General features: G+C 46.5%; 1 protein-coding gene across 1 annotated transcript; it reads left to right on the top strand.

Moving 5' to 3' along the window:
• The first annotated feature begins 686 nt into the window (after positions 1-686).
• On the top strand, positions 687-1,860 carry LOC123168570 (uncharacterized). Its single transcript, XM_044586458.1, has 2 exons — positions 687-1,156; positions 1,230-1,860. Exons 1-2 carry the CDS (start codon positions 939-941, stop codon positions 1,510-1,512), a joined length of 501 nt encoding a protein of 166 aa, XP_044442393.1. The 5' UTR covers positions 687-938; the 3' UTR covers positions 1,513-1,860.
• Positions 1,861-21,370: the final 19,510 nt, after the last annotated feature.

Genomic DNA, 21,370 nt, shown 5'->3' with positions numbered 1-21,370 from the left:
TCAAGTTTTCAACCTCTCAAGGTTCTTTGGTTTCACTCGTTTGTCAAAGAAGCAACTTGTTTTACCTGTTCCTCTTTCGTTTGCCTCCGGTGCCATCCTAGATCTCGGGACAAGATCCTCTTGTAGTGCTGGAGTGTTGTAACGCCCCAAGACCGACGCTCCAGACGCCTTCCTTTTTTTCGTTATCGTTGTGTGTATTTATTTGTTTGTTGCATTTCATCATGGCATCATCCGCATTGCATCGGCACCTCGTTGCCGTCATTGTTTTTAAAACTTGCATCCGCTCATAGTTGTCGTGTCCCCCCTTGCTTTCGTTGACCGTTCCGAGACCAACCTTGTTATTCATTTGCCCTCTTGCCTAAACCGGAGTCTCTCTGTAAAGTGCACAGACCCCTTGTGTGCGCGTCCGAAGCTGTCCCGAACCCGAACCGCTCAATCATGACCATTGGGTCCGGATCATCCCCAAACATCTATAAAACATCTCCGTTTTATTATTCGGGCTACCTAACCTATTTATTTACGACCGCCCGATTATAATCGGACGGACCGGATTAACCCCTACCCTAATCCCCTACCTATATAAATAGTCCAACCCTAGACCAATCCCTAAAATCTAGCCCCCTTGTCCCATCCACCCCTAGCCCCACCACCACCCACTCAGCATCTTCATCGGGATCCCTCCCGATCCACCCACCTCTCCACGATTTCAGCCACCGGCCAGTCATCGTCGAACCTACGCAACCGGCGCTCTCCTTTGGATCCCCACGATTCGGCCAGCCGAGAGCCTCCTCCTTCCTCTGCCTGCTATCCCGCGCCTCCGCTTGTTCTTCTCGAGGACCAGCAGAGTTCACGCGCTTCCTCCGCCTCGTCCCTGCCACCGGCAACAGGAGCAGCTCCTGCATCCCCGACCCCGAGCACCTCCACCGTCGGCGTCTAAGATGAGCGCCGCCCTGGTTCCTTTTCTCTCCTTCCTCCGGTTCGCTCTTCTCATCTCCCTCTCTCTCTGCGTTGCAGCAGCATCCCCGCGCCATGGAGCTCCAACCCCTGGCCATGAACACCCGTGCTTCCCCGGCGCCTTGCACGTCCACGCCGCCGGTGACAACAGCAGCAGCAGGTCATGCCGCCGGACCTCCCCAACCTTGCTGGAGCCCCGCAGGTCGTCGACCCTTCCTCTCTGTCCTCCGGTCCTCCTCTGGTTCCCTCTCTCATTTGCTCTCTGTCCTCTCCAGGAAACTGCAGGAGCTTCCCGCGCCATGGCCTCCCCTGCTCGCCGACCGCGTTGTTGTCGTCGTCTTCGCGCCCTTGCAGTCCCAACTTTCCCCGCCGCCTCGTCTGCCTCCCCTGCATCACACCCCGTCGCCGGGAGCTCGCGCTGAGTCCGCCGTCGTCCTCATCTCGGGCCAAATCCGCCGCCGTCCTCTGCTTCGCACGCACGATCCCGCTGCTGCCTGCTTTGCTCCATCGAGCAGTGCCACCGCCGGAGTTCCTCGTCGCCGGGAACCGCCTCCCTGACCCTCGGACTGCCCGGATCAGCCGCGCCGCGGGTCCCCTGCCTCTGCATCGCGCCTCTGCCCGTCTTCTGCATCGTCGTGTTCTGCTGCTGCTTCTGTTGGAAACGAGCAGAGGACGAGGCGCCCGCTCCCCCGTGCCTCGCGTTGACCGCGCCCTGCCTCCTCTCGCCTGGGCCAACGCGCTGACTCAAGCCGGCCCACCTCCCTTGCCGCGGCCTGCTGCTTCACCGACCGGGCCGAAGCCCATGGGTGAGCAGCCCCCTCCAGCCCCTCTAGCCCCTCTCCTGTACACTGTTGGCCCAGCAAGTTTCAGCCCAGTGGATGTTTTTTCCCGTTCTGCGAATTTGTCCAATTATCCAGAGAGTGCAGATTTACAGAAAAGCCCCTAAACATCATGCATATAATAACTCCACAACCGTGCATCGGATTAAAATACTTCATATATGAAAGATGCTCAGTTTTTCATGTACCTTCATAATATGCCACTTTCATCCATGTTAAAATGTTTAAATTGCTGTTTGCTTTAATTTGCTCAAATGCCATGTTAAAATGATTTATTTCATAACTATTTAATCTTAACTCCGAATTTAATAAACTTTATATGTAAATGGGGTAGAAAAATGCCTAGTTTAACATGGTGTACTTTATTTTGTTGTTTAACAACAGTAAAATTGTGTTTGGGGCAGAACAGTAGTAAATTCCAAATATGCATCGTGGGTGTTACACGGAGGCCGGCCGGCCCCTAGGGCGCGCCAGAAGTGTGGAGTCCTACTAGGGCTCCCTAGTCCTAGTAGGATTCCTCCTCCCACATGGAATAGGAAAAAGGGAAGGGAAAAGGAGAAGGAAGGAAGGGGGCGCCCCCCTCCCTAGTCCAATTCGACCAGACCATGGGGAGGGGTGCGGCCACCTTTTGAGGCCTTTCTCTCCTTTCCCGTATGGCCCATTAAGGCCCAATACGAATTCCCGTAACTCTCTGGTACTCTGAAAAATACCCGAATCACTCGGAACCTTTCCGATGTCCGAATATAGTCGTCCAATATATTGATCTTTACATCTCGACCATTTCGAGACTCCTCGCCATGTCGCCGACCTCATCCGGGACTCCAAACTACCTTCGGTACATCAAATCACATAACTCATAATACAAATCGTCACCGAACGTTAAGCGTGCGGACCCTACGGGTTCGAGAACTATGTAGACATGACCAAGAGACATCTCCGGTGAATTTGAGGATTATCCTCATTGCTGCACAGAAGAATTACGTCCTAGAAGCACCGCTAGGTGCCAGGCCTCCTGCAAGAGCGACGCCAGAAGTTATGAACGTCTGGCAGACCAAAGCTGATGACTACTCAATAGTTCAGTGTGCCATGCTTTACGGCTTAGAACCGGGTCTTCAACGACGTTTTGAACGTCGTGGAGCATATGAGATGTTCCAGGAGTTGAAGTTAATATTTCAAGCAAATGCCCGGATTCAGAGATATGAAGTCTCCAATAAGTTATATAGCTGCAAGATGGAAGAGAATAGTTCTGTCAGTGAGCATATACTCAGAATGTCTGGGTATAATAATCACTTGATTCAACTGGGAGTTCAACTTCCGGATGATTGCGTCATTGACAAAATTCTTCAATCACTGCCACCAAGCTACAAGAGCTTCGTGATGAACTATAACATGCAAGGGATGGATAAGACAATTCCCGAGCTCTTCGCAATGCTAAAGGCAGCGGAGGTAGAAATCAAAAAGGAGCATCCAGTGTTGATGGTCAGTAAAACCACTAGTTTCAAGAAAAAGGGCAAAGGGAAGAAGAAAGGGAACTTCAAGAAGAACAGCAAGCAAGTTGCTGTTCAGGAGAAGAAATCCAAGTCTGGACCTAAGCCTGAAACTGAGTGCTTCTACTGTAAGCAGACTGGTCACTGGAAGCGGAACTGCCCCAAGTATTTGGCGGATAACAAGGATGGCAAGGTTAACAAAGGTATATGTGATATACATGTTATTGATGTGTACCTTACTAATACTCGCAGTATCACCTGGGTATTTGATACTAGTTCTGTTGCTAATATTTGCAACTCGAAACAGGGTCTACGGATTAAGCGAAGATTGGCTAAGGACGAGGTGACGATGCGCGTGGGAAATGGTTCCAAAGTCGATGTGATCGCGGTCGGCACGCTACCTCTACATCTACCTTCGGGATTAGTTTTAGACCTAAATAATTGTTATTTGGTGCCAACGTTGAGCATGAACATTATATCTGGATCTTGTTTAATGCGAGACGGTTATTCATTTAAATCAGAGAATAATGGTTGTTCTATTTATATGAATAATATCTTTTATGGTCATGCACCCTTGAAGAGTGGTCTATTTTTAATGAATCTCGATAGTAGTGATACACATATTCATAATGTCGAAGCCAAAAGATGCAGAGTTAATAATGACAGTGCAACTTATTTGTGGCACTGCCGTTTGGGTCATATCGGTGTAAAGCGCATGAAGAAACTCCATACTGATGGAATTTTGGAATCACTTGATTTTGAATCACTTGGTACTTGCGAACCGTGCCTCATGGGCAAGATGACCAAAACACCATTCTCCGGAACTATGGAGAGAGCAACAGATTTGTTGGAAATCATACATACAGATGTATGTGGTCCGATGAATATTGAGGCTCGTGGAGGATATCGTTATTTTCTCACCTTCACAGATGATTTGAGCATATATGGGTATATCTACTTAATGAAACATAAGTCTGAAACATTTGAAGAGTTCAAAGAATTTCAAAGTGAAGTTGAAAATCATCGTAACAAAAAAAATAAAATTCCTACGATCTGATCATGGAGGAGAATATTTGAGTTACGAGTTTGGCCTACATTTGAAACAATGCGGAATAGTTTCGCAACTCACGCCACCCGGAACACCACAGCGTAATGGTGTGTCCGAACGTCGTAATCGTACTTTATTAGATATGGTGCGATCTATGATGTCTCTTACTGATTTACCGCTATCATTTTGGGGTTATGCTTTAGAGACGGCTGCATTCACTCTAAATAGGACACCATCGAAATCCGTTGAGACGACGCCTTATGAACTATGGTTTGGCAAGAAACCAAAGTTGTCGTATCTTAAAGTTTGGGGTTGCGATGCTTATGTGAAGAAACTTCAACCTGATAAGCTCGAACCTAAATCGGAGATTGTGTCTTCATAGGATACCCAAAAGAGACTGCTGGGTATACCTTCTATCACAGATCCGAAGGCAAGATATTCGTTGCTAGGAATGGATCCTTTCTAGAGAAGGAGTTTCTCTCGAAAGATGTGAGTGGGAGGAAAGTAGAACTTGATGAGGTAACTGTACCTGCTCCCTTATTGGAAAGTAGATCATCGCAGAAATCAGTTTCTGCGACACCTACACCAAGTAGTGAGGAAGTTAATGATAATGATCATGAAACTTCAGATCAAGTTATTACTGAACCTCGTAGGTCAACTAGATCAAGATCTGCACCAGAGTGGTACGGTAATCCTGTTCTGGAGGTCATGTTACTAGACCATGACGAACCTACAAACTATGAAGAAGCGATGGTGAGCCCAGATTCCGCAAAATGGCTTGAAGCCATGAAATCCGAGATGGGATCCATGTATGAGAACAAAGTATGGACTTTGGTTGACTTGCCCGATGGTCGGCAAGCCATTGAAAACAAATGGATCTTCAAGAAGAAGACTGACGCTGATGGTAATGTTACTGTCTATAAAGCTCGACTTGTTGCGAAAGGTTTTCGACAAGTTCAAGGGATTGACTACGATGAGACCTTCTCACCCGTAGCGATGCTTAAGTCTGTCCGAATCATGTTAGCAATTGCCGCATTTTATGATTATGAAATTTGGCAAATGGATGTCAAAACTGCATTCCTGAATGGATTTCTGGAAGAAGAGTTGTATATGATGCAACCGGAAGGTTTTGTCGATCCAAAGGGAGCTAACAAAGTGTGCAAGCTCCAGCGATCCATTTATGGACTAGTGCAAGCCTCTCGTAGTTGGAATAAACGTTTTGATAGTGTGATCAAAGCATTTGGTTTTATACAGACTTTTGGAGAAGCCTGTATTTACAAGAAAGTGAGTGGGAGCTCGATAGCATTTCTGATATTATATGTGGATGACATATTACTGATTGGAAATGATATAGAATTTCTGGATAGCATAAAGGGATACTTGAATAAAAGTTTTTCAATGAAAGACCTCGGTGAAGCTGCATATATATTAGGCATTAAGATCTATAGAGATAGATCAGGACGCTTAATTGGACTTTCACAAAGCACATACCTTGACAAAGTTTTGAAGAAGTTCAAAATGGATCAAGCAAAGAAAGGGTTCTTGCCTGTACTACAAGGTGTGAGATTGAGTAAGACTCAATGCCCGACCACTGCAGAAGATAGAGAGAAGATGAAAGATGTTCCCTATCCTTCAGCCATAGGCTCTATCATGTATGCAATGCTGTGTACCAGACCTGATGTTTCCCTTGCTATAAGTTTAGCAGGGAGGTACCAAAGTAATCCAGGAGTGGATCACTGGACAGCAGTCAAGAACATCCTGAAATACCTGAAAAGGACTAAGGATATGTTTCTCGTTTATGGAGGTGACAAAGAGCTCATCGTAAGGGGTTACGTTGATGCAAGCTTTGACACTGATCCGGACGATTCGAAATCGCAAACCGGATACGTGTTTACATTGAACGGTGGAGCTGTCAGTTGGTGCAGTTCTAAGCAAACTGTCGTGGCGGGATCTACGTGTGAAGCGGAATACATAGCTGCTTCGGAAGGAGCAAATGAAGGAGTCTGGATGAAGGAGTTCATATCCGATCTAGGTGTCATACCTAGTACATCGGGACCAATGAAAATCTTTTGTGACAATACTGGTGCAATTGCCTTAGCAAAGGAATCCAGATTTCACAAGAGAACCAAGCACATCAGAAGACGCTTCAATTCCATCCGGGATTTAGTCCAGGTGGGAGACATAGAAATTTGCAAGATACATACGGATCTGAATGTTGCAGACCCGTTGACTAAGCCTCTTCCACGAGCAAAACATGATCAGCACCAAGACTCCATGGGTGTAAGAATCATTACTATGTAATCTAGATTATTGACTCTAGTGCAAGTGGGAGACTGAAGGAAATATGCCCTAGAGGCAATAATAAAGTATTATATATTTCCTTATGTCATGATAAATGTTTATTATTCATGCTAGAATTGTATTAACCGGAAACATAATACATGTGTGAATACATAGACAAACAGAGTGTCACTAGTATGCCTCTACTTGACTAGCTCGTTAATCAAAGATGGTTATGTTTCCTAGCCATAGACATGAGTTGTCATTTGATTAACGGGATCACCTCATTAGGAGAATGACGTGATTGACTTGACCCATTCCGTTAGCTTAGCACCCGATCGTTTAGTATGTTGCCATTGCTTTCTTCATGACATACATGTTCCTATGACTATGAGATTATGCAACTCCCGTTTACCGGAGGAGCACTTTGTGTGCTACCAAACGTCACAACGTAAATGGGTGATTATAAAGGTGCTCTAAAGGTGTCTCCAAAGGTACTTGTTGGGTTGGCGTATTTCGAGATTAGGATTTGTCACTCTGATTGTCGGAGAGGTATCTCTAGGCCCACTCGTTAATGCACATCACTATAAGCCTTGCAAGCATTGTGACTAATGAGTTAGTTGCGGCATGATGTATTACAGAACGAGTAAAGAGACTTGCCAGTAACGAGATTGAACTAGGTATCGAGATACCGACGATCGAATCTCGGGCAAGTAACATACCGACGACAAAGGGAACAACGTATGTTGTTATGCGGTCTGACCGATAAAGATCTTCGTAGAATATGTGGGAACCAATATGGGCATCCCGGTCCCGCTATTGGTTATTGACTGGAGAGGTGTCTCGGTCATGTCTACATAGTTCTCGAACCCGTAGGGTCCGCACGCTTAACGTTACGATGACAGTTTTATTGAGTTTTGATGTACCGAAGGAGTTCGGAGTCCCGGATGAGATCGGGGACATGACGAGGAGTCTCGAAATGGCCGAGACGTAAAAATCGATATATTGGACGACTATATTCGGACTTCGGAAAGGTTCCGAGTGATTCGGGTATTTTTCGGAGTACCGGAGAGTTACGGGAATTCGTATTGGGCCTTAATGGGCCATACGGGAAAGGAGAGAAAGGCCTCAAAAGGTGGCCGCGCCCCTCCCCATGATCTGGTCCGAATTGGACTAGGGAAGGGGGGCGCCCCCTTCCTTCTTTCTCCTTCTCCCTTCCCTTCTCTTATTCCAACAAGGAAAGGAGGAGTCATACTCCCGGTGGGAGTAGGACTCCCCCTTCTGGCGCGCCTCTCCTCCCTAGGCCGGCGGCCTCCCCCTTGCTCCTTTATATACGGGGGCAGGGGGGCACCCCATGGACACACTTGATATATGATATTTTAGCCGTGTGCGGTGCCCCTCTCCACCATATTACACCTCGATAATACCGTTGCGGAGCTTAGGCGAAGCCCTGCGTCGGTGGAACATCATCATCGTTACCACGCCGTCGTGCTGACGAAACTCTCCCTCAACACTCGGCTGGATCGGAGTTCGAGGGACGTCATCGAGCTGAACGTGTGTAGAACTCGGAGGTGCCGTGCGTTCGGTACTTGATCGGTCGGATCGTGAAGACGTACGACTACATCAACCGCGTTGTGATAACGCTTCCGCTGTCGGTCTACGAGGGTACGTGGACAACACTCTCCCCTCTCGTTGCTATGCATCACCATGATCTTGTGTGTGCATAGGAAATTTTTGAAATTACTACGTTCCCCAACAGCTTCATGGCGGGCTGAGCCCAGGGGGGTCTCGCACGCTGAGCCATCTCGATGATGTCGGTGCAGATGTCCGGCTCAGGGCCCGACTCGCCGATCCGGCCGATGAAGACATGGATTCCGCCGAAGGGGACCCGTACCTGTACTCAATTAAGCCGGCATCGGGGCCCCAGCCTGCGTCGTCGATGTAGAGCTTGCCGCGACGACTCTTGGTAATTCGGCCCATAGCGTATCCCTTGAGCCCTTCGAAGCTGCCCTTAGAACTCAAATCCACCGTGCGCTGGCCCCACGGTGGGTGCCAACTGTCGTGGAATTGTCACGGCAGATGTCCTAGTGAAAGGACTTAAGCGTGGAGCCATCGCAACTAGGAAGCTTAAAGGGGTTAAAACAGGACAAAGGACACGAGGGTTTATACTGGTTCGGCCCCTTGCGGTGAAGGTAAAGGCCTAATCCAGTTTGAGGTGGTATTGCTTATGTTTCGATTACTAGGGAGCGAATCCACTTGACCTAGCTTTCGATCTGTTGTTACTTGTCCCTGAACCGCCGTCGGGTCGTCCCTTTATATATAGAGGTCGACGCCCAGCGGCTCACAGAATCCCGGCCGGCTCATAAGCAGTGTCCGGCTCGGTTTCTAACTATCCCTACCTTACAAGACAAGTTATGTACATATGGCGGTTTATCTCTACGGGCCTTAAGTCGCCTTTGGGCTTTGAGCCCTTATCTGAACCGTCATCTTCCAGAGCTGTCTTGGGCTTCATGAATCGCCATAGGTATAACCCGGCCCCTCCTGGGCGGGTCATACCCAATAGTTATATCCCCAACAGATGCCTTGGGCATCCCCAAGTTTGAGCTTTTGTGTCTCCTTAATTCCTTTCCTATCGCGGTTTCCCTCAATCTTAAAAGTTCATCCACACAAAACTCAACAAGAACTCGTGAGATAGGTTAGTATAAATCAACGCATAAACCTTATCATTATCTACTGTAGCAAATCACTAAAATTATTATTTGACATTGCATACTAAATTCCCCTGCACATTTAATACTCCTATCCTCAAATAGAATTATTAAACAGGCAAACATATGCAAACAATGCAAACATAATAGCAATCTGTCTAAACAGAACAGTCTGTAACGAATGCAAGAGGAATCATACTTCCCTAACTCCAAAAATTATGAAAAATTACCACACTGTAGAAAATTTGTTGTTACTCATTGTGTAAAAATTTCAAGATTTTATCATGTTCTGACTATTCACAGATATTCAAAACATAACAGCAAACTTTCTGTTTTCAAAATAACAACATATAGACTTGCAAAATAAGCATGGTAAAGGCTACACTTGACCTCTTAATGAAATAAAAGATGCAAAACATTACTCTAAATAATAGAAAGCAAATACTAATAAAGGAAAATGACACTCCAAGCAAAACACATATCATGTGGTGAATAAAAATATAGCCCCAAGTAAAGTTACCGATGAACAAAGACGAAAGAGGGGATGCCATCCGGGGCACCCCCAAGCTTAGGCACTTGGTTGTCCTTGAATATTACCTTGGGGTGCCTTGGGCATCCCCAATCTTAGGCTCTTTCCACTCCTTATTCAATAGTCCATCAAAACTTTACCCAAAGCTTGAGAACTTCACTACACAAAACTTAACAGAAAACTCGTGAGCTGTGTTAGTATAATAAAACAAATCATTCACTTTGGTAATGTCAAGACAAGATTCATAATTTTTATCACATGATGCCTACTATACCCTATCATTTCTACAATTTTTATTAAGTAATATTAGCCATAGAAACTAGAAAACAAAGATCTGAATTGAAACCATACTTCTGTAACTCCAAAAATTCTGAAAAATTAGGCAAATATAGAGAATTTGTATATCAATCTTGTGTAAGAAATTCAGATCAAAAGCATGTTCCACCGAATTTTCAAAATTCCTGGACTGGGAGCAAAAGTTTCTGTTTTTGCACAGAATCAAGTCAACTATCATCCACACTATCCCAAAGGCTTTACTTGGCACTTTATTGAAACAAAATCTATAAAACATGATTACTACAGTAGCTTAATCATGTTAACACACAAAAACAGTAGGGGTAAATGTTGGGTTGCCTCCCAACAAACGCTTTTCTTGAATGCCTTTTAGCTAGGCATGATGATTTCAATGATGCTCACATAAAAGAAAAGAATTGAACCACAAAGAGAGCATCATGAAGCATATGACTAGCACATTTAAGTCTAACCCACTTCCTATGCATAGGGATTTTGTGAGCAAACAATTTATGGGAGCAAGAATCAACTAGCATAGGAAGGTAAAGCAAGCATAACTTCAAGATTTTCAACACATAGAGAGGAAACTTGATATTATTGCAACTCCTACAAGCATATATTCCTCCCTCATAATAATTTTCAGTGGCATCATGATAATAGAATTCAACAATATAACCACATAAAGCATTAATCTCAGGATGCACAAGCATCGAAATTTTACTACTCACCACATAAGCAAAATTCTTCTCATTCATAGTAGTGGGAGCAAACTCAACAAAATAACTATCATGTGAGGCATAATCCAAATGAAAATTAAAATCATGATGACAAGTTTCATGGTTATCATTATTCTTTATAGCATACATGTCATCACAATAATCATCATAGATAGCAACTTTGTTCCCATAGTCAATTGGAACCTCTTCCAAAATAGTGGAATCATTACTAAATAAAGTCATGACCTCTCAAAATCCACTTTCATAGTTATCACAATAAGATTCAACACCCTGCAATAGCGGGATCATTACCTAAAGTTGACACTCTTCCAAACCCACTTTCATCAACATAACCATCATAAATAGGAGGCATGCTATCATCATAATAAATTTTCTCATCAACACTTGGGGGACAAAAAATATCATCGTCATCAAACATAGCATCCCCAAGCTTTTAGTTTTGCATATCATTAGCATCAGGATATTCAAGGAATTCATACTAACAACATTGCAATCATGCTCATCATTGAAAGATTTAGCGCCAAACATTTTCATGCATTCTTCTTCTAACACTTTGGCACAATTATTGGAATCCTTATTTTCAGCAAAGACATTAAAAAGATGAAGCATATGAGGCAACCTCAATCCCATTTTTTGTAGTTTTCTTTTACAGACTAAACTAGTGATAAAACAAGAAACTAAAAGGTTCGATTGCAAGATCTAAAGATATACCTTCAAGCACTAACCTCCCCGGCAATGGCGCCAGAAAAGAGCTTGATGTCTACTACGCAACCTTCTTCTTGTAGATCGTGTTGGGCCTCCAAGCGCAGAGTTCTGTAGGACAGTAGAAAATTTCCCTCAATTGGATGACCTAAGGTTTATCAATCCGTGGGAGGCGTAGTATGAATATGGTCTCTCTCAAACAACCCTGCAACCAAATAAAAAAGAGTCTCTTGTGTCCCCAACACACCCAATACAATGGTAAATTGTATAGGTGCACTAGTTAGGCGAAGACATGGTAATACAAGTGCAATATGGATGGTAGATATAGGTTTTCGTAATTTGGAAATATAAAAAAAAAACAAGGTAGCAAGTACCAAAAGTGGGCGAAAACGGTATTGCGATGCTTCGAAACAAGGCCTAGGGTTCATACTTTCACTAGTGCAAGTTCTCTCAACAATGATAACATAATTAGATCATATAACAATCCCTCCATGTGCAACAAAGAGTCACTCCAAAGTCACTAATTGCGGAGAACAAATGAAGAGATTATTGTAGGGTACGAAACCACCTCAAAGTTCTTCTTTCTGATCGATCTGTTGGGCTATTCCTATAAGTGTCACAAACAGCCCTAGAGTTCATACTAAAATAACACCTTAAGACACACATCAAACAAAACCCTAATGTCACCTAGATACTCCAATGTCACCACAAGTATCCGCGGGTTTGATTATACGATATGCATCACACAATCTCAGATTGATCTATTCAAACCAACACAAAGAACTTCAAAGAGTGCCCCAAAGTTTCTACCGGAGAGTCAAGACGAAAACGTGTGCCAACCCCTATGCATAAGTTCACAAGGTAACAGAACCCGCAAGTTGATCACCAAAACATACATCAAGTGGATCACGTGAATATCCCATTGTCACCACAGACAAGCACATGCAAGACATACATCAAGTGTTCTCAAATCCTTAAAGACTCAATCCGATAAGATAACTTCAAAGGGAAAACTCAATCAATTACAAGAAGGTAGAGGGGGAGAAACATCATAAGATCCAACTATAATAGCAAAGCTCGTGGTACATCAAGATCGTGCCAAATGAAGAACATGAGAGAGATAGGGAGAGATCAAACACATAGCTACTGGTACATACCGTCAGCCTCGAGGGTGAACTACTCCCTCCTCGTCATGGAGAGCGCCGGGATGATGAAGATGGCCACCGTTGATGATTTTCCCCTCCGGCAGGGTGCCGGAACAGGGCCCCGATTGGTTTTTGGTGGCTACAGAGGCTTGCGGCGGTGGAACTCCCGATCTAGGTTTCTTTTCGGGGGTTTCGGTATTTATAAGAATTTTGGCGTCGGTTTCATGTCAGGGGGGTCCACAAGGGGCCCACAAGGACGATGGGCACGCCCTCCACCATTGTGGAGGCCTCGTGGCTCTTCTGGCCCAACTCTTTTGCTTCGGGGGCTCCTTTTGGTCCATAAAAAATCACCGCAAATTTTTAGCTCAATTGGACTCCGTTTGATATTCCTTTTCTGCGAAACTCAAAAACAAGGAAAAAACAGAAACTGGCACTGGGCTCTAGGTTAATAGGTTAGTCCCAAAAATCATATAAAATAGCATATAAATGCATATAAAACATCGAAGATAGATAATATAATAGAATGGAACAATCAAAAATTATAGATACGTTCGAGACATATCATAGTACTCTACTGTAGTAGTACCATCATTGTTTGACTTCCCAAAGAGGCGAAGAGCCAAGCGCAACATGAACGCTCGCGTGGCAGTTTCATGTGTCGGGGAGGTAGTAGTAACATAGTTTAGGATACGAGTACCTTGCCTCTAAGCTTAAAATCGTCGGAGTCGCCCCCATGCTAAGAGGTCGTCTCAAAGCATTTTTTGATTAAAATAATCTTCATGCCCTACCTGTCATCCTGGTGATTGTAGTTTGCATGCTGATCTGGTCAAGAGACGATTATATATTTTAATTTGTGGTGGGGTAAATGTTAGAGGTTGCAGCAAAGATTCTACACTGTGGGTCTTTTAGCCAAGTTTAGAGGCAAGCATGTGGGGCCCGTGTTAGAGGCAGTGCTGCCTCCAAACACTCGAGGTGATCTCCATTGTGACAAGTTTACCATCACATGTTCATACTTCAAGGTGCATTAAATCAACAGATGCAACGATCAACAGGAAACTAACGGCATGCATGCATTGTAATTAATGCATAGGTAAACACAACTTTTTGAGAAAATTGTGTTATGATGTGTCGCGTCAACTCGTACAACAAGGAAAGGTTTGATTACTAGTACGCCCTTTCCCTCGCCCATGCGTGCGGTGGCTTCCAGACAAGGAGAAGCTTTTGCTTACAACAAGCTCTCCCACCCCCACGCGGTGGACATGCAGCAGTTGATTCGATAGTGTAGAAGTAGTAGCATCATTTTTTGACTTCTTGAATAGGCGAAGAGCCAAGCGCAACCCGAATGTATGTGGCAGTTGCGAACGCTCGCGTGGCAATCTTATGTGTAGGGGAGGGGCGTGGTTTGGCAGTTTTGTGGCAATTCTTTTCTATTTCTATTTGCGTCCAATAGGTGCCACCGTCGGATGCAGATCCTACGGTTATTGTGGCGACTACTAGTTATAGTCATATTAAAAAAATCAAATAATCCCAAAACAAACCTCACAACGTTTCTTGTTTCTAGACATGAATAGGAATCAACCAGTAAGAAACGTGGGTCGTGTATGTTTTTAATGCCTTGAGACGTACCTAGCACGACATGCAACGGTTAGTTCATTGCATGCAATGGTATTAATTAGCAAATAAATATTAAGTTCTCTCATTTTCCTCTCTGCATTGGTCGCGGTGCACAATGTAGTGCATGTCAACAAAAAGTATATCATTGGATTCGTATTTGAACACAGTTTTCAATGATATATTTTTTAATGACATGCATGAACATTTTGTTAGTTAAATTTATGGTCAAAGTTTGGCACAGATTACAATGGGGACTAGTAAACCAGGACGGAGGTACTACTACTGATTAGTCTCCTTTTGACACGCATTTACATTGATACGGCTTGAATGCCACCGAGGGAGAGGGTAGCGGTTTCCGAAACGTTGAACAGTCAATGATGCATCCTCATTCCATTAGCATGCAGAGAGAATTAATTGGAGAAGCAGAATGGAGCCAACATGATGTGAATGCAACGCAGTTTGGACTCTCATATAAAGGTGGCCCACCACTCCAATCCATCTACTCCTAGTCTCTACGCAACACTGCTCACTCTAATCCAAGACCAAGTGACAAGAAGACACAAGCACCAATGGCTTCGTTGGACGCAAGCGGCAGTCGGCTGTGCCAGATCATCCAAGATGCCGGCCTATGGCCCCGCACCGCACATCATTTCCAGAGGGTGCTGGCAACGACGTCATAGCCCTCGTTGTCGGTGTCAAAACCGGCGGATCTCGGGTAGGGGGTCCCGGACTGTGCGTCTAGGATCGATGGTAACAGGAGACGGGGGACACGATGTTTACCCAGGTTCGGGCCCTCTCTACGGAGGTAATACCCTACTTCCTGCTTGATTGATCTTGATGAATATGAGTGTTACAAGAGTTGATCTACCATGAGATCGTAATGGATAAACCCTCGAAGTCTAGCCTATGAGTATATGGTCATCAATCTGTCCTAACCGGACTATGTTCTCCGGTTTATATAGACACCGGAGAGATCTAGGGTTAGATGAGGTCGGTTACATAGGAGGAAATCTTCATAATAGGTCGCCTAGCTTGCCTTCCACGCCAAGTAGAGTCCAATCCGGACACGGGTGCAGTCTTCGGTCTTCATGTCTTCACAGCCCATCAGTCCGGCCCAGTAGATAACAGGCCGGACGCCCGAGGACCCCTTAGTCCAGGACTCCCTCAGTAGCCCCCGGATCAGGCTTCAATGACGAGGTGCTCGGCGTGTAGATAGTCTTCGGCATTGCAAGGCGGGTTCCCTCTCCAAGTAATATATTCGGCCATTGATCCAATGTCACCTCCTTGGCTTCTGTACATTAAATAATCTCCACCCTCCACGTGTCAAGCGAATGTGGAAAGTCAGGGTATTTTGCGAATAACACCTCGTCCATGCGGGGAAGAGCGCCTATTGAAAGAGATTGGATCCTAGATCCATTCAGCGCCGCGCAGAAGAGATCCCCAGAGACTGCTTAGGAGAAACCATTCCAGCATGGCTAGTGTTCCCAGCTCCTCCGCTCATCCCGGCCCAGAGAAAGGCGAGTGGGAGAGGTGTTCTGTGTCTCATAGCCAATTGATAAAGTTGCAAATGCAGGGATTCCTTCCCCCTGCGGATCTAGTCCCTGTTCGAACGGGGCTAGCTTCCTTCAATAAGGGGACTCAGGCAGAGGACTTCCCCAATCCGTCTGGGGGAGAGCGAGTGTGTTTTGTCCCCTTCCTGCTAAGAGGCGTTGGATTTCCAACCCATCCGTTCCTCCGAGGGCTTCTGGAGTATTACGGCCTCCAGCTGCACAACTCCACTCCGGCCTCTATTCTGCACATTGCGGGTTACGTCGCTTTATGCGAATTATTTTTGGGCGTCGAGGCTCATTTCGAGTTGTGGAGGAAGCTGTTCTGTCTTGTCCCGCGCAATCACGAAGGGTCGATATTTGAAGTGGGCGGAGCCGAAGTATGGCGCGTCGCCAATACCGGATATCTATCCGGCACTCCAAGGAAGGCGCCTGATGAATGGCCCTCCGAATGGTTCTATATTGAGGACGTCGCGCTTCCCGACCCGGTTCAAAAGGGTCTTCCTAAATTTGCGTGCGTCCCGCTGAAGAAACGCCACAGTTGGCGTCCCTGGAGCCTTGAAGATGAGGACGGCGCGGAGGTTCGTCAGCTGATGAGCAAGATAAAAGAGCTCGCTCAGTCCGGGCTCACAGATATTGAGATTATTGCAGTTTCCATAGGCGAGGGTTCCAGCCGCTCCAATACAGAGGGCTTCCAATGTGGCACTACAATGGGGAGGATGACGCCTCTCGCTGCGGCCGGAAAGGTCCGGACACCCCTGCCGCTTTGGCTAAATTATTAGCCGAACTGTTCAAAGGGGAGGAAAAGGAATTTCTTCGCATCAAACTCAGAGACGGGTAATCTATGTATAATCCTCCCAGTTGGGTAAGGCCCAACCCCTCTGTTTTTGCTCCTTCCATCTCCGAATTGCCTTTGATAAATTTCTAGCTTGTTCGCTTATGACAGCACTTGCAAAAGGTCACCAAGGGATTTCATAGTCCCGCCCCGCAGTCGGAGGATCACAACCGGGAGCTTGATCCCGGGTTTGAAGAGGATCCGGATATATTTGTGGTGCTCGCGGAGGGGGTGTTTTACCAGACGAGCTATGATGGCACAGAAGTGGCCATCATCGCCAACTACCCTGGTCTTCTTCCTGCTTCACAGGTAAGTAATCAAGAAACACCTTCTCTGAAAGGGTGCTCTTACTCTGCCTCACCCACCGCATTGTCGCGCGTTCTACAGGGGAGGCGTTTGGTGATACCGAGGAAATCGGTTCCTGCGCCGGACAGATCTTCGAAGAGGAGGGCCGTTGAAGGCACAACCAGACCTTCATCGAGGAGGTACGGATAAATATATTTTTCAGTGGCCGTATCCAACTGTGACCTATGCGCCTGTTTGATTACAGGAAAAAGGTTCGCCGAACTGCGTCCGGGGGTCCGGCCGGCCGCATTCCCAAGAACCAAGATTTAGATCCGGTCGGGGAGACGGGGGCCGATGTAGGAACAAAGCCGGACTGCCCTTCGGCCGAGGGTTCGGACAATATGTCTGTTACCAACTCAGAAGTAGAGAGCGCCATGAATCAACGGCACTGCAGGGCTGTTTTACGAGACCCGAAGTTCTCGGACGAGGCATTTAATGCCTTTAGCTCGGGCGACGCATACATCCGAGCTGCTAGAGACGGGCTTAGAAAAGCCACGAGGCAATATCTAACAGATGTGCAGGTAAGGTTACTTTGTCAAAAAAGGATAGCCTATGCCAGTAGCCCCCGGGACTGAAAGCAATTGGTACAACTGATTTAAGGACCGTTGTATGACCAGGTTCTTATAGAGAAGAACAACCTGCTATCCCAAGAGCTGGAACAATGTCGGACGCAGCTAAATGCTGCTATCGCCGAACTAAAAGAGTTCAAGAAGGCATCACCTGGTAATATTCCCCTCCAACGAGAAAATATACTTATATGCCCAGAATACTAACAGTCTTGCTTATACCATGACATAATGGTCAGGGGGACTCAAAGAGGCGTTGGAAGTCGCGCAAGAGAATGAGCAAGAAGCAAAAAGGCTACTGCTACAGGCGATCGTGTGCTGAAGGAGGCCATTATTGAGAAAAACCTGCTCCAGGATTGCAAGACCCAACTAGGCGAAGATCTGAAAGATGTGCGGGCCCAGCTAGCCGATTCCGTGAAGGAGAACAAGAAGTTGTGGGGCGGCATATTCAGTACGTATCTGAACTATTTTCAAAGTAGTTCGGAAGTGGATGAAACTGATATAGTTGTGATCGCAGGTATATTGACGGGCCGTCCTGAAGAGGAGGTGTCTGGATCATCGAGTGATCTGCTACAAGGGCTATCGCGAGTGCACCAACAGGCTCGGCTGGCGATGCGGAGTGTTGCCAAGGCTCTATGGCCATCCTCCTCCCCTCCAGGAAGTATGGACGGGCTTGTAGAGCTGTTTAAAGGAGCGCGGCGACGTATCCGGCTATGGAAGATATCGGCCTACCGAGAGGGTGCGCGAGAGGCTTGGGCCATGGTGAAAACTCGGTACACCAAGCTTGATCCTAATCACATGGCGCGGGTCAGGCCGGTAGGGTCAAATGGGGAAGAAATTCCCGTTAGTTTAGTATATGACCAAGTAGAGGTGGCCGCCAAATATTTTCCCAACAGGATTGTAAATTAGACTGCCTATTAGATGGTATAGAGGCAAAAGTGTTTGAGTCCAAGTGACTATGTACTTTCCTCACCATGTGGAATTTCTAGCCGAATTGTATATCATTTGTCATGGCAGACCTTTTCGCTTTGACCTCGGGACCCGAAGGTGCGGAGTGTTTTCGAATACCGTCACGGCCGAATAGGCCGGGGTATGCGTGGAAAACTAAGCGTAGGGGTCATAGTTGCTTGAACAGACAAGTTTTATCCGGCTAGTTATGTTATATTACATTGAGATTGTAAGAAACATCTTCCAAGGAGAATAGTTCCGTTAAGGGTTCCTTTCCCTAGGTGTGCATGCATTAGTAGGCATGTCCAAATTGTGATGTGAAAATCATAGTGTGTATAACTTCTGGGGGTTCACAATAGAGTGAGTGCAAAAAAATATTTTTCATCCACCGACCGAATATTCCGTTAAGAACGCTAGCTTTCGGATTCACCCAGTCTGAGGTACACATTCGGATGACCCGGCAGTAACAATCGCAGAGCTGCTCCCTTTACCACCTAGCCGAACAATCGGGAACATAGGGGTAAGCACAGGAGCCAGGCAACCCAGCTTGGCCAAAAATTAAGTCATATCGATGCATATAATGGCGAAGAAAAGACATACGGGAGAGACGCGTATGTGTGATGAGCTTAATGCTTGGCAAGTAATATTAACAAGCTTCTGTTAAAAGAAGCCCCCAGGTATAATGGGCGTACGTTTGTAAAAATGTGTACGCAGCAGTATTCGGTCAAGACGAATGAGAGCTTTTAAAGCGAAAAAATTGTGTAAAAGGGGGAAAGAGTTATGGGAATTGTAGGGGAGAAGGAGACTAACAAAGGGTTCGGCGCTAGGCATAGAACCTTCGGAGTCTGGCCGCATTCCAGGGGTTCGGCTCTAGGCAATTGTCTGATGCGTCACGAAGACAGTACGCTCCTCCGGTAAGAACTTCGTTAATTATGAAGGGACCCTCCCATTTGGGCTTGAGTTTGTCCTTTTTCTTCTCTGGCAAGCGTAGAACGAGTTCGCCAATGTTGTATGTCTTGGCCCGTACTTCTCTGCTTTGATATCTTCGAGCCTGATGTTGATAAAATGCTGAACGGGCTTTGGCGACGTCGCGCTCCTCCTCCAGGGCATCTAGGCTGTCCTGCCGATCCAACTCGGCCTCTTTCTCTTCGTACATGCGCACTCGAGGTGAGTCGTGTATAATATTGCAGGGCAATACAGCCTCTGCACCGTACACCATGAAGAAAGGTGTGTATCCAGTAGTACGGTTGGGCGTGGTCCGCAGCCCCCAGAGTACGGAGTCGAGCTCCTCGACCCAGTGCTTGTCTGATTCTTTCAAAGACCGCACTAGTCTGGGTTTGATGCCGCTCATAATAAGACCATTAGCTCGCTCGACTTGACCATTTGTTTGCGGGTGATAGATAGAGGCGTAATCGAGCTTAATGCCCAGATTAGCACACCAGGTTTTCACCTCATCAGCTGTGAAACTCGAACCGTTATCGGTGATGATACTTTGCGGTACACCGTAATGGTGTACCACATCAGATATAAATGCAATCACCGGTCCGGACTCGGCCGTTTTAACTGGTCTAGCCTCTATCCACTTGGTGAATTTGTCCACCATGACCAACAGATATTTTTTCTTATGGCTTCCCCCTTTAAGGGGTCCGACCATGTCCAAGCCCCAGACCGCAAAGGGCCATGTAATGAGGATTGTTTGTAGAGCGGTTGGGGGCATATGGCTTTGGTTGGCGAAGAGTTGGCATCCGACACAGCGCTGGGCAAGGTCCTGTGCGTCTGCCCGGGCCGTAGGCCAGTAAAATCTTGTACGGAAGACCTTGCTGACAAGTGCCCGGGCTGCGGCGTGGTGCCCACCAAGACCGGCGTGAATTTCTGCCAAGAGTTGCCGCCCCTCCTCCTCGGAGATACACCTTTGAAGGACTCCGGTAGTGCTTTTCTTGTAGAGCTCTCCTTCGTGAACTTTATAGGCCTTCGAACGCCGGACTATGCGGCGAGCCTCGTTCTGATCTTTTGGGAGCTTCTTCCTATTAAAGTAGGCCAAGAATGGTTCGGTCCACGGGGCAATTACTGCCATGATGAGGTGGGCCGATGGGTGGTTTGTTCGTTATCTGTGTTTGTGTTCGGAACGGGACTGTCGTTGCTATCTCCCCCTTGCCATACCACGGATGGCTTAAAGAGACTTTCGAGGAAGATGTTAGGTGGGACGGGGTCGTGCTTAGCGCCGATGCGAGCAAGGACGTCTGCCGCCTGGTTACTTTCGCGGGTGATGTGGTGAAATTCGAGTCCCTCGAACCGAGCCGACATCTTCAAAACGGCATTGCGATAAGCTGCCATCTTTGGATCTTTGGCATCAAAGTCTCCATTAATTTGGGATATTGCGAGGTTTGAGTCCCCGCGCACCTCCAGGCATTGTATGCCCATTGATACGGCCATCCGGAGGCCATGTAGCAAGGCCTCGTATTCGGCTGCATTGTTGGAGTCTGTGTATAATATTTGGAGTACGTACTGGATGATATCTCCTGTGGGGGACATTAATACGACACCCGCCCCTAGCCCTGCCAACATCTTGGAGCCGTTAAAATGCATCACCGAGTTGGAATACGCGCCGTACTCTTTAGGGAGTTCGGCTTCTGTCCATTCGGCGATGAAGTCAGCCAATACCTGGGATTTCATGGCTCAACGTGGTTTGTACGTGATGTCGAATGGCAGGAGCTCAATGGACCATTTGGAAATCCGGCCCGTTGCATCCCGGTTGTTAATTATATCATTGAGGGGCACTTCGGAGGCCACCGCGA

The sequence above is a fragment of the Triticum aestivum genome, chromosome 1D (genome assembly GCF_018294505.1).
Source record: "Triticum aestivum cultivar Chinese Spring chromosome 1D, IWGSC CS RefSeq v2.1, whole genome shotgun sequence".
In the NCBI taxonomy this organism is placed as follows: domain Eukaryota; kingdom Viridiplantae; phylum Streptophyta; class Magnoliopsida; order Poales; family Poaceae; genus Triticum; species Triticum aestivum.
Note: the sequence above shows the minus strand (reverse complement) of the source record. Positions and strands in the feature narration are given on the sequence as shown.